The sequence below is a fragment of the Tasmannia lanceolata genome, unplaced genomic scaffold (assembly GCF_043159265.1).
Source record: "Tasmannia lanceolata isolate RefF3 unplaced genomic scaffold, GAP_Taslan_0.1 ptg000037l, whole genome shotgun sequence".
NCBI classification, from domain to species: domain Eukaryota; kingdom Viridiplantae; phylum Streptophyta; class Magnoliopsida; order Canellales; family Winteraceae; genus Tasmannia; species Tasmannia lanceolata.
The window spans coordinates 60,441,502-60,453,961 of NW_027518714.1; the positions used below are offsets into that span (position 1 = coordinate 60,441,502).

The following is a 12,460-nucleotide window of genomic DNA, read 5'->3' on the forward strand; positions in this document are numbered from 1 at the left end:
GGTCCCCTCTGTTGCCATTGAGAAGCCTCCCTTAGGTACTAATAACCCCTTCTTTGTAGCTGAAAACTCTTCACTTTGAACTTCAGGACCATCTTCTGGATTTGATGGACCCTCCAAGGGTACTTCTTCTACCCCTTTTGAGGGCCCATAATCCCTTCTCTAATACCATGCATAGCTCCCCTCTATTGCCCTTGAGAAGCCCCCCTTAGGTACTAATAACCCCTTCTTTGTAGCTGAAAACCCATGCCTTTCAACTTGAGCACCATCTTTGGATTTGCTGCACCCTCCAAGGGTACTTCTCCTACCCCATTTGAGGGCCCATAATCCCTTCTCTAATACCATGCATAGGTCCCCTCTATTGCCCTTGAGAAGCCCCCCTTACGTACTAATAACTCCTTTTTTGTAGCTGAAATAGAGTTGACTTTCAACTTCAGGACCTTCTTCTGCATTTATGCTAGGTTTTATTTTTTACGTTAATTTTTGGAATGGAGAAATGCGATTTCATTTCATGTACATATCAGTTACCGCATTTCCACCTACGGAGTAAAATAAATGCAAATGGTCGTCTGCTATTTGTTTATGCTAGGCTTTTATTTTTACAATAGGTGGAGTGGAGAAATGGGTTTTCAAAAACACCTTCTTCAATACCATGTAGAGGGCACAATTTATAGTTGCTGGGCCTTCTTTAATACCATGTGGAGACCCATGTTCATTGTTGAAGCAGTCATGGTTCACTTGTTTTATCTTCGATTTCATTTATTAAATTATTGGTCCAATGGTGGTCATTGAATTCCAATACCTAGTGCTTATCTGCTTTGTTTCTCAAAAGGTCTGATGCTATAAGTTTTTTTTAAAATGCATGTGAGCTAATACTCGCCTGATGCCCATGTGGATGAGAATTTTAACAGACCTCCTAATCTGTTTTGGGGGTTTGTCCTTGTTGTTGTGCTTTCAGAAAATTCATATAGAACACTGATCGTTGCACTTATTGGTTAGCTCTTTTATTTCTTGTTTGCTTTGCTTCATATCTAAGAAGCCAGACCTTAGAGGTTACAGACATGATACATATTTTCAGGTAAGTATGAGAATTGTAATAATTGTTGGTTTGCTTGGTAGCTTTTCTTCATAATAGTACTGATTGGGAATATGAGTTTATGCTATGGGTTGGATTTTATTGATTTTCTTGGTAATTTATTTTAGAGATGATGAGGACGAGATTTTTAATGATTGTCAATATAACTGAGTTTTTGGGTTATGAATTGATCTCGGTGATTTTGATTTGGTTGTTCATTGTTATACAGTTTTTATCCGGTCAGGAGCCATTCAAAGCCTTGAAAGATGGTGATGCGAAAAAGTGATAGAGTGAAAGTAACAAAGCCTCCAAGAAGGACAGAAAGGAGTTTAGAAGGGGAGGAGACGAAAACTGCAGCTGTGAAGAAGAGAGGAACAGATGTAAGTGTGTATGTTGTTAATTGTATCAATCATAGTAAGTTAATTCATTTACCACATATATTTTGGCGATGTAATTTGTTTTGCAGGCTCCATACGTCCCAGCACGATGTTCTCCAGCTTCTTTCAAATCGGCAATGGACAGGATAAAGTTCAAGCCAGTCCATTTTCATGCCATAGAAAAGACTCCTTTCCGACATCTGTTTGGCATGGAGGACATTATCATGCACAAGCCTCTCATAAGAGCTATCCACGATAAGTGGACTCCCGGCACTAACACGTTCACGTTAGGGAGTATAAATGTCCCATTCCTTCCAAGAGATGTGGCATTGGCATTAGGACTGCCACTTAGTGGAGAGCGAATGGACGTGATGAGGGTTCTGTCATTCGACAGGACAAAACCGCAACCTAAAGTGCCTGGCTGGCCATTTCCAGAGGCCAACGTCAAGCCATCGGTTATTGAGAATGAAATTACAGCATTAGTTAGAGAACGCAATAAAGTTTCGATAGAGAAGACAGTGAAATATGTTCTCCTGCATCTTTTTGCCTCTGTCCTTTTCACAAAAAGCGCACATCGAGCTGACGAGCTCTTCTGGCCCTACATCGACGACATAGGAAACATTGGCAACTATAACTGGGCGATGGCAGTGTATGACTGGCTCGTAGATTACCTAGACAGGGTCAGCAAGGGTGGCAGGTACCTTGGTGGCTGCTCGTTGGTAATTCAGGTAATTTGGACTCATGACATTTAATATTCTAACCGTGCTGTTTATAATTTGATTAACATGGTGTTTCGTATGTATGCAGGTATGGTTATACGAGCATACCACATTTTGGATTCCCACCAATCCAACTGCTCGTCCACGTGTCCTTAAATGGGACTGGAAAGCAAACGAATCAAAGACATATCGATTAGTGGAGCAGAAGCAGATAAAGAAATCGGAGGTGAGATATGAAAAATTTGTTAACGTATATATCAATACTAGTATCTTGATAACTGACTATGTTTTCCAAAAATTCAGGTGGTGGTGACATTGAAAGTATCTCTGTTAGAGAAGTCACAGTACCTACAGGATGAGGTAATGCAGTCGAGCAGGACTATGTTGCGTACGTTATTTTATTTTACTTATTGATTTTTTAAATTTGATCATTGACTGTCATGTTTAAACATTAGGATGTTGATGAGACAATGGAAGTCGATAAGGAACAGTTGGAATCCGAGGGGATAGTTTTGGGAGTAGAAAGTGAAATGGAGAAAGGAAGTAATGAAGATGAGTCGAAGCATATAAAATTTTTGGCGAGAGAGGGAGATGTAATTGATAGACAGTGGCAGATGATTACAGCAGCATGGGAAGAAATAAGAAAAAGAGAGGAAGATGTTGGAAAAAGAGAGGAAGATGTCAGAAAGAAAGAGGAGGATTTGAAAAAAGGATGGGAGCGTATGCGGAGAACAAATGAAGGGACTGGGGGAAGAATGGAGGGGGTTGAGGTGGAGGGGGTTGAGGAGGAGAGGAAGGGCGAAAATGCATCTCAAGGTGCACGATTATCTTCGCAGCTGTGCGAGGATTGGACGGATTTAGCTGACCTTGGATGTGACATGGATGCAGCCGCCACCCTAATAGATGTATCGGCTCAGAACCCCAAGTTACATGAAGAAATATTCGGCACCACAGACTGGGTGATCCTTAACCCTTTACAACGATTGTTCGAAATGGAGGTGACCAAGGAAGAGGCACCATCTACTGAAGTTGAGATGAAAGTGAGTGGTGTAAGGGATGAGATGGTGGATTCCGAATTAGGGAGCATTGTGAGGGGTGTGAAGATGGATGGAAGGAGTAGGAAACTTGGGAGAGCCAGAAAAAGCCCCTACTATTCAGGGAAGACCCGAAAGAGGAGGCAGAAGGAAGGGAAGAAACAGGGGGAGGACCCCAACATACCTAAACCACCGCCCAAGAAGAAAGGGGATGACGGGAAGATGCGTAAGGGAAGGAGAACAGCTCTGATAGAGAGACTTCTAAAGCATGATAAAAGGCAAGTAGATGTGAATTATATTATACCATGATTTAAGTTGATCAGAATTGAAATTTATTAACTAACAATTTAATACAATTTTGCAGTGATATCAAACGGATGATGTACACCTAATAGCTGAAGACCTACAACATCTTTGGAATGTCAGACAATACCTGACTGGCACTGTAAGTGTCATTTTTTATCATTAATTTCTACATTACTGTAGGGAATAATGTACATCTGACATTTACTTCTCTTCCTTGAAGATTGTCGATATATATGGGAAGCACGTGCAGTCCTCCAACGACGATGGGTTAGCAGATCCTACAATGGGGGGAATTGTCTTCGTTCCATCGGTGGTACATGTAAGTGTTATTTCTATCATCCCACATTGAGGTTTACATAAGATTTTATCTGTAGTATCCCATTGAATTCCTTTTTTTTATAGGGAACTCTTACTGCAGTAGGGACCGAAGTCACTGAGGTCCAGAGGGTAGAAAAGTGGAGGACAGCGAAGGACGCTCTGCACAGTAGACTTATAAACCACCACCTCGAAGCAGTAAAAATGGTACTATTACCATTATGTGAAGACAACCATTGGGTTCTCCTCATTGTCGATATGGTCAACAAAATCTTCCACGAATGCAATTCCTGTAAAGGAATGGAGTTCCAGGAAAGAGCAGGATTGACCGTAAGTGGGTTAGCATCTTTAATGTTTTCCTACTTATAAATCTATACGTATAACACTTATGTTTCCTAAACCTGTCAATGTTAACCACTTGCAGGTTGTGTTGTTGAAGGAGTACTTAAAGGAAAGGGGCTGTGATATAGACCACTTTCAATATGCGCAGATGGAAAATTTCCCACAACAGGCCAATGGGTCAATATATTAGTATATTTAAATGTTTATTTTTCTAGGCTATGATTTTGATTCGCTCAATACAACTGTTGTTATGCAGGTTCGACTGTGGTTTGTTCGTGCTTAAAGCGATCGACCATCTGTATGCAAATGATCCATTTACTTTCAGCAAGTCTGACATTCCCGCTTATCGGCTGCAGCTGTGCGAAAGATTCTTGCGCGGAGAGTTTGGGGACTGTGGTGATTTCCTTAAGGGGGATATATGACTGAAAAATGAAGAACCTCTCTTCAAGTTCTGATGGATGTTGTAAACATGGTGGACATTGATGGTCTTTCCAGTGAAGTTTTCTGTGTATTTGTAAGCAAAATGGGGTAAAATGGGCTAAATTTATTTGTAATTGTTGGGCGCATATGTGTAGGACAGAAAGCAGGGTGTAGAGACACAGAGGGAGGGTTTGTTTGTATCTCAGCATACTGACAACTATGTATTTGTAATGAAAAATCAAGTTCTGTGAAGTGATGGTGGTTGTGGCATTGGGTTCATTGCGAAATATGGTAAAGGTCTTTGAAAATCATCAAATATTTGTTCATAAAGTTTTGGGGGAATTTATATTTCTATTGGATGGAAATATGATTTATTTGTAATTGTGGTTATTCTCTCTACTTTATATTTTCATCGTCATAGTTGGCAATGAGACTCCTGTTTTTTGTGCTTTTCCGGTTTTGTTTGGTTGGTTGAACTGTTGGGAAGAAAAAAATTCTTCCTCAAAGTTGTTCATAAATTGCACACTTAATTTCTTACAACAGCCACCCTCTTCTTTCCAAATGGACTTTCCACCCCACACCATAGGATGATCCATAACGTCCATTTAATGGGCCACAATTTCAATAGTTTGTGTAGCAAAAGACAATTCATACAAAATAAAAATATAAAATAAATGGGTTAGCAGATCCTAAAGTGGAACCTCCAACGATTCTCGGAATTCCGAGACAATGTCTCGGAACTCCGAGATTTCCGCCACGTTATTCTCGGAGCTCCGAGATATTTTCTCGGAACTCCGAGATTCGGTCCAGTATAATATGAAAAAACCCGTCTATTCTCGGAGCTCCGAGATTCGTTCCAGTAGCATATCCAAAAAACCTGTATATTCTCGGAGCTCCGAGAACATTTCTCGGAACTCCGAGATTCGTTCCAGTAGCATATACAAAAAACCGTAAATTCTCGGAGCTCCGAGAGTAATTCTCGGAACTCCGAGATTCGGGCAATGGAAAAAAAAAATTTCCTTTTGTTCTCGGAACTCCGACACAGTGTCTCGGAACTCCGAGAATCGGCCCAGGAGCTTCATAACCCTGGACCCGGTTCCTTTTTTTTACTTTACTTTTCTTGTCTTCTTTCCCTATACCTAAACCACTTCTCTTGAAATCCTAAGTCCACTTTTTCTTTCGTTCCGTCATTTTCTCCCTACATCTTCCTTCAAAACCCTCTTCTCCCTTCCAAATCCCTCTCTTCTTCCTAAAACCCTAGCATTTCACCCATTTTTCATTTTTTCTTTCTTCCCTTATCTATTTCTCTTTTTGGCCTCCATTTTAGGGCTATTTCTCTTCTTCTTTACATATCACTTTTCTCTCCACCCATATTTCCTCTCACCATGCCTCCTAAAACCAAAAATCTCAACATCGGATGCTCCTCCCAAGTTGAAGACCCCGAATACGTTCGTGAAGAAGTTCCCGACGAAGAAGGGCCTTCACGGAAGAAGTCCAAGGCCAAGGCTGTGGCTGCCGAGGTTGTGGCCAAGTCCTATTTCACTGGGGATAAGGCGAAGAAACTTTGGGATGACGTCGGCACTAGGCGCGTCCTGACCGGTAGGTACATTGATCCCCCTGTCCTTGAAAATTTTGATTTAAAGGCCAAATTTGATGCTCTTCATTGGACACCCATCCTTCACATTAACGAACCCGTTTACCCTCGATTGGTGCGTCTCTTCTATGCCAATCTCACCATTTCCCCTTCTTCAAAATTGAATCTAAGGTCAAGAAAACTGTCATCAAACTCACTTATCAGACTTTTGCCACAGTATTTGGGATTAGCCATGAGGGCCTCTTACACTATTTTTGGCCGGACGATGGGACGCATGAACTTGATGATATTGATCATGACACTGTCTATGGGCGGATAACACGGCGCTACCACCCTAATATGCCCGTACAATCTGCCGACCTCATTCCGGTTGCGCGCGTGCTCCATAACTTCATGTACCACATCTTCATACCTCGTGGTGGGATGCGTGAAGCCGTAAGACCCTTAGAGGCATATATTATCTACAGCATCCTAGAGGGCCGCCAGCTTTGTCTGCCATATATCATGTTTCGCTTCATGTTTCAGACCCCTGAACGCTACCGATCTTCCTTGCCATATGGCATGATTCTCACCCGTGTCTTCCGGCACTTCGGCATCACCTTGGATGGAGAGATGACCATGACTCCTACTACCCCGTTTGATGTTCCGACCTTTAACCGCATGGCTCTTAATGAAGCAGCGATTGACATCGATGTTCACGATGGAGGAGGCTACGAAGCCGAGGACCAGCCTGCACCGGCACCTCAGCCTTCAGAAGATACATCTCAGTTCTGCACTCGCCAGGATTTGGCTCACATGCAGGAGGCCATTGAGCGATCCATGGCCTCTCAGTTTCAGCAGTTGTCTACCCATGTTGACTCTGCGATTTCGACTCGCTTCCACACCATGACTTCCCACTTTGATGACCAGTGGGCCGCCTATTATCGCTACATCTCCAGTGGTCAGTGGGGCCAGGCGCCGGGCAGTTCTTCTCATCACCCATCGCCTCCTTCGGAGCAGTAGATGGCTCTAGTTCTCTGATGATGGATCCTGTCTTGTTCAGATTTTTTTTTATATTAGCCTTATCTATATGTTTCTATAGTGTTTGGATTATCAGTTGGTTGTATGGATCATATTTAGGTAGTTGCTTGGATAGTCAGTTGGATCTTTTTGGGATGTATTCTGTTTTATATAATTCTGTCACTGTTATGATGTGTCGTGGATGCTATGTCCTTTGAGTGGTTGTATGCACTTTCATTGGCTCACACCTACTCTTTTTCCTTTTGTTCCACCTTTTTTGGTGATGACAAAAGGGGGAGAATATTTGAGCTCCCAAGTTATAATAATATGCATATATTAAGGGTCAATAAATAAAGGTTGCAAAATGACAAACTTTATTTCGCCCTTTCTTACCAGCAGGGAAAAGCTTTTTGCAAACTTTTTTGCAAAATGACAAACTTTTTGCAAAATGAACAAAAAGGTCATATATATATATATATATATATGTACAACCAATTTAATTTTCCAGTTCTTGAATTTTCTTACCAGCAGGGAAAAGCTTATTTTAACAATGCTTGCAAGGTAGAACTCATTCGAGCTTCAGAAAACTGGGCAGCCTTCAACTATGACAACCCATTCCACCTTAAGAAAACAGGGTTTCCCTCCAAAAATTACAGTATACAAGTAATTACAGTATACCATTAATTACAGTATAACAAAGAATACAGTATTCCACCTTCAAAAAATTGGGTTTCCCTCATAAAACTGGGCAGCCTTCAACTATGCACACCACTAATTACAGTATACCATTAATTACAGTATAACAAAAAATAGAGTATTCCACCTTCAGAAAATTGGGTTTCCCTCATAAAATTGGGCAGCCTTCAACTATGCACACCACTAATTACAGTATACCATTAATTACAGTATAACAAAAAATAGAGTATTCCACCTTCAAAAAATTGGGTTCTCCTCAGAAAACTTGCCAGCCTTCAACTATGCACACCACTAATTACAGTATACCAAAAAAGGGTTTCCCTCAAAAAATTATTATATACAGCAACTAATTACTGTGCACACTTTCAATTAATCCACTTCTCCTCCTTCATCCAACTGGAGCCTCCAATGCATTCTCCGCGGAATAATTACGTGAAAAAAGGAGCTGCACAAGGTACACCCGACCTACAACACCACCACCACACCGAATAAGTATGGAATCAGGGATGTTCTATACTACTTATTGACCTCAATATATTACGTATCATGTACCTATTGAAAACGGGGGCAGAGGGTCCAATGGAAGATTCATCAGTGAGTTGTCTCTCCATGGGAGGTTCTCTGCAAGTCCTTTTGTTGTGGCCTAGTTTTCCACAGATCGTACATTTGCGATGCACTCCACTCTGCAATTCGCGATCAGATCTTCTCATTCGCGGCCGTCCAGGTGGTCTTTTCGCTATTGGAGGTAATACAGTCTGCAGAGGTTCTGGAGGCAGTTCCCATTGAGTGCGATCTACTGTAGGGTGAAGCACCTCACAGTACATTTCCCGATACATCTCTATACGAAACCATTTATGGCAATAATCATACTCATCAAAATCTGTGATGGCAATGGCTGCCATGGCATGTCCGCACGGAAGGCCAAGCGTTTGGAACTCACGACATGTACAGGTTTGTTGCAGCAAGTTTACGACATCATGATGATCACGGGACCTTACTTCAAATTCGTGCACACCTACTCGATAAGCAGTATATCCGCGACCCTGTTCCCTGGCCAGTCCCAAATGTTTTTCTGCATAATGCGTGCACTTTGTTTCCCATTGAAGGCCCATCGCTTGACGTTTCTGTATGTATTCGGAGCTCTTAAAACGAGTCAGCTCCACCGCAGCTGCAATCGGCAATTTTCTGGCATCCTTTAGCACTGCATTGTAACACTCCGATCTATTGGTGGTCAACACATCATATCTTTCCCCCTTGAAGTAGAAACTAGCCCAGTTTTCCTTCGGAATAGCGGCTATCCAGTTGTGTGCATTTTCATTCCTCGCCTTAATTTTTTCCATTGTGTCTATGAAAACACTCTCTCTCAAAGCCCTAGCAGCTCTCCAGAACAATTTCTTAAGTAAAGGGTCTTTGAAGTCGGTGTACAGATTGGCGGCGAGGTGACGCATGCAGTAGCTATGGTTTGCAATAGGCATTACTTTAGGCACTGCTTGCATCAACCCCTTTTGTCGATTGGAGCACAGGGTCAATGCGCCTATCCCCTCAGGCAATACGTGCCGCTTCACCAAATAGAGGAACCAGCACCAGCTATCTTCGTTCTCAGTCTCGACAACACCAAAAGCTAATGGAACTAAGCCGTTGTTCCCGTCTACCCCAACTGCAATCAGTAAGATTCCAAGATACTTTCCACGTAGATGCGTCCCATCGACCAAAACTATCGATCTGAGTGTTCGTTGGAAAGAACGTATGCTGGGACCAAATGCCCAGAATAAGCGAGCAAATTTATCATCTCCCCCTGGACGTAGATCTCTCGCTCGAAAAACACGCATGTAGGTGCCCGGGTTTGTTCTCATCATCTCAACTATCAGTGCAGGGAGCAAGCGGTACGAGTCCTCCACATTTCCACACTTTATTTCAAGGATGATGTTCATCGCAAGGTGTGCTCTACGGTAGGTCATGGTTATACCCCAGTGCGACTTCATGTACTGTCTTATGATCCTTGTCCCCACATCTTCTGGACGGTCAAATAGGGGTAAGCATGTCTCGGCAACCCATGGGGATGTAGCTAGATGATTATCATTGCCCTTTAAGTGAGATGTACACGTATGGTCGCTCACAAACTTCTTCACTAACACATAAGTCATACGGCTAATGCCTGATATACGCCACTTGCAACCTGGTTCCTTGCATACAACGGCATACTTCTTGGGAGTTGACCGTGACTTCTTGAACATGAATCGCTGCCGAATTGCATACTCCTTAACGGCCTTCTTGAACTGCTTCATATTTGGATACATAGCCCCAACAGTTAACTCATCGAACTGAAGATTATCTGCATCTACCTCATCAGCCCCAACATACATGTCGTCTACTTCCAGTGGCCGACTTGTGCCAGCAGGTAGAAATGGCCAACCATTGGCGGTAGGGGGAGCCACTTCAGGATCATGGGCGGCCTCATCACCCTCCTCATCCTGAGCCTCAGCCTCAGCCTCAGCCTCGTCATCATCCTCATCATCATCCTCTGCAGGATCATCATCATTGTCATCTTCAGTTCTAAATTCTTCGAAATCACAACCGAAGACATGAAAATCATCCTCCAAAACGTTAATATGCTCCAACGGCACATCTGCATCATTCCCGGGGACAATGATATTTTCGGAGGTAGGGTTCTCATACATATCGTCCGAGAAGTTTTCATTTTGGCCAACTCGTACCTTACACAGTTCAACAATATAAAATTAGGATAGTAGATTGAGTACTTCAATATAAATAAAATTGTACAAGACATACCTTGAACTAAATTGTGCCGAGTCACCTCCTATGCTTGTATTACCCAATTCTGTTTCATATTCTCTTTCTAAGTCTACTTCAAAATGAGAGTCGGGAGTGACAGTTACTCGTTCCGATGGATATCTTAGGTGTGGAATCGGTGGAACGGAAGTAGGAGGTATGCATGCATTATGAGAGGGATTTTGAGAGGGATTTTGAGAGGGAATCGGTGGTACAGAAGTCAAACGTATGGGCAGGTTATGAGAGGGATTTCGAGGTGAAAAGGAAGTAGAAGGTATGACATTGTTTGTGGGCAGAATTGAAGAATAAGATGAATTTAGGCCATTATCAATTTTTGTTATGTATAGCATCACAGAGTTGAAATTATCTTTCTCAAGCACCTTAACCAACGATTGGAAGATTTCATCGCTATCGACGTCGATTAGAGTGCTTATATATGGATCAACAACATATCGACATTTGATGGATAGTGACACCCCTCCTCCAATACTCCCAACTCGACTGTGGATTAGAGCCTCCAATTCTTTAAGATTAATTCGGGGACTTACCAATAACAATTTCTTACTCCCACCAACATATTCCCAATTAACTTCATCATTCAGTATGCCATCATAGTGTAACAGCAGAGAAAGCATTGTGCGTGCTAGCTTACGAAGACCTGCAAAGGGCAGACAAGATATGATAAGAACCAGTACGTAAAGGGAGCTTCTCAAGGCGAATAAGTAGAGGCCGACATAAGCAAAACCTTCGGAGGCACACGTTGAAAGAAGAAAATATGACCTTCCTGATTGAAAACTTGTCTGCAAAAGGAGTATATGATATGGTTAAGACTTAAACATGAGAAGAAGATGATAACATATTTTTTCTCAGTACATTTAATACCAGACTGAAGCATGAAAATAATTTAACATAAGTGAACATTGCATTTCATGTACACAGGTCACAGTACGAAATCTAGTTTAAAGACGAAATCTACGAGAAATTAGTTTAACATGTTACATCTGGCAAGGATATAATATTTTCTTAATTAAATAACAGCAGAAGGGATTATGGGCACTCAAATGGGGTAGAAGAAGTACCCTTGGATGGTCCATCAAATCCAGAAGAAAGTCCTGAAGTTGAAAGTCATGGGTTTTCAGCTACAAAAAGGGGTTATTAGTACCTAAGGGGGGCTTCTCAAGGCCAACAGAGGGGACCTATGGATGGTATTAGAGAAGGGATTATGGGCCCTCAAATGGGGTAGGAGAAGTACCCTTGGAGGGTGCAGCAAATCCAAAGATGGTGCTCAAGTTGAAAGGCATGGGTTTTCAGCTACAAAGAAGGGGTTATTAGTACCTAAGGGGGGCTTCTCAAGGGCAACAGAGGGGACCTATGGATGGTATTAGAGAAGGGATTATGGGCCCTCAAATGGGGTAGAAGAAGTACCCTCGAAGGGTCCATCAAATCCAGAAGATGGTCGTGAAGTTGAAAGTCATGGGTTTTCAGCTACAAAAAAGGGGTTACTAGTACCTAAGGGGGGCTTCTCAAGGGCAATAGAGGGGACCTATGGATGGTATTAGAGAAGGGATTATGGGCACTCAAATGGGGTAGGAGAAGTACCCTCGGAGGGTCCATCAAATCCAGAAGAAGGTCCTCAAGTTGAAAGTCATGGGTTTTCAGCTACAAAGAAGGGGTTATTAGTACCTAAGGGGGGCTTCTCAAGGGCAACCGAGGGGAGCTATGCATGGTATTAGAGAAGGCATTATGGGCACTCAAATGGGGTAGAAGAAGTACCCTTGGAGGGTCCATCAAATCCA

At 42.4% G+C, this 12,460-nt stretch overlaps 1 protein-coding gene and 1 long non-coding RNA gene across 2 annotated transcripts; both read left to right on the forward strand.

The window, feature by feature from the left end:
* Positions 1-913: 913 nt before the first annotated feature.
* Positions 914-1,750, forward strand: LOC143860052 (uncharacterized). Its single transcript, XR_013239561.1, has 3 exons — positions 914-1,075; positions 1,302-1,452; positions 1,539-1,750. It is a non-coding gene; the product is annotated as an uncharacterized LOC143860052 (long non-coding RNA).
* Positions 1,751-3,587: 1,837 nt separating this feature from the next.
* Positions 3,588-4,965, forward strand: LOC143862691 (ubiquitin-like-specific protease 1A). The gene is made up of 5 exons (XM_077373764.1): positions 3,588-3,647; positions 3,729-3,827; positions 3,911-4,153; positions 4,248-4,342; positions 4,422-4,965. Exons 2-5 carry the CDS (start codon positions 3,792-3,794, stop codon positions 4,585-4,587), a joined length of 540 nt encoding a protein of 179 aa, XP_077229879.1. The 5' UTR covers positions 3,588-3,647; positions 3,729-3,791; the 3' UTR covers positions 4,588-4,965.
* The last annotated feature ends 7,495 nt before the right edge of the window (positions 4,966-12,460 follow it).

What these genes read in the sequence shown, in the direction of transcription:
- LOC143862691 (XM_077373764.1), top strand. Translation starts at nt 3,792, where the DNA reads ATGGGGGGAATTGTCTTCGTTCCATCGGTGGTACAT. An exon ending in TCGTTCCATCGGTGGTACAT is followed by an intron (nt 3,828 to 3,910) that starts GTAAGTGTTATT and finishes TTTTTTTTATAG; the next exon opens with GGAACTCTTACTGCAGTAGG. An exon ending in AGGAAAGAGCAGGATTGACC is followed by an intron (nt 4,154 to 4,247) that starts GTAAGTGGGTTA and finishes AACCACTTGCAG; the next exon opens with GTTGTGTTGTTGAAGGAGTA.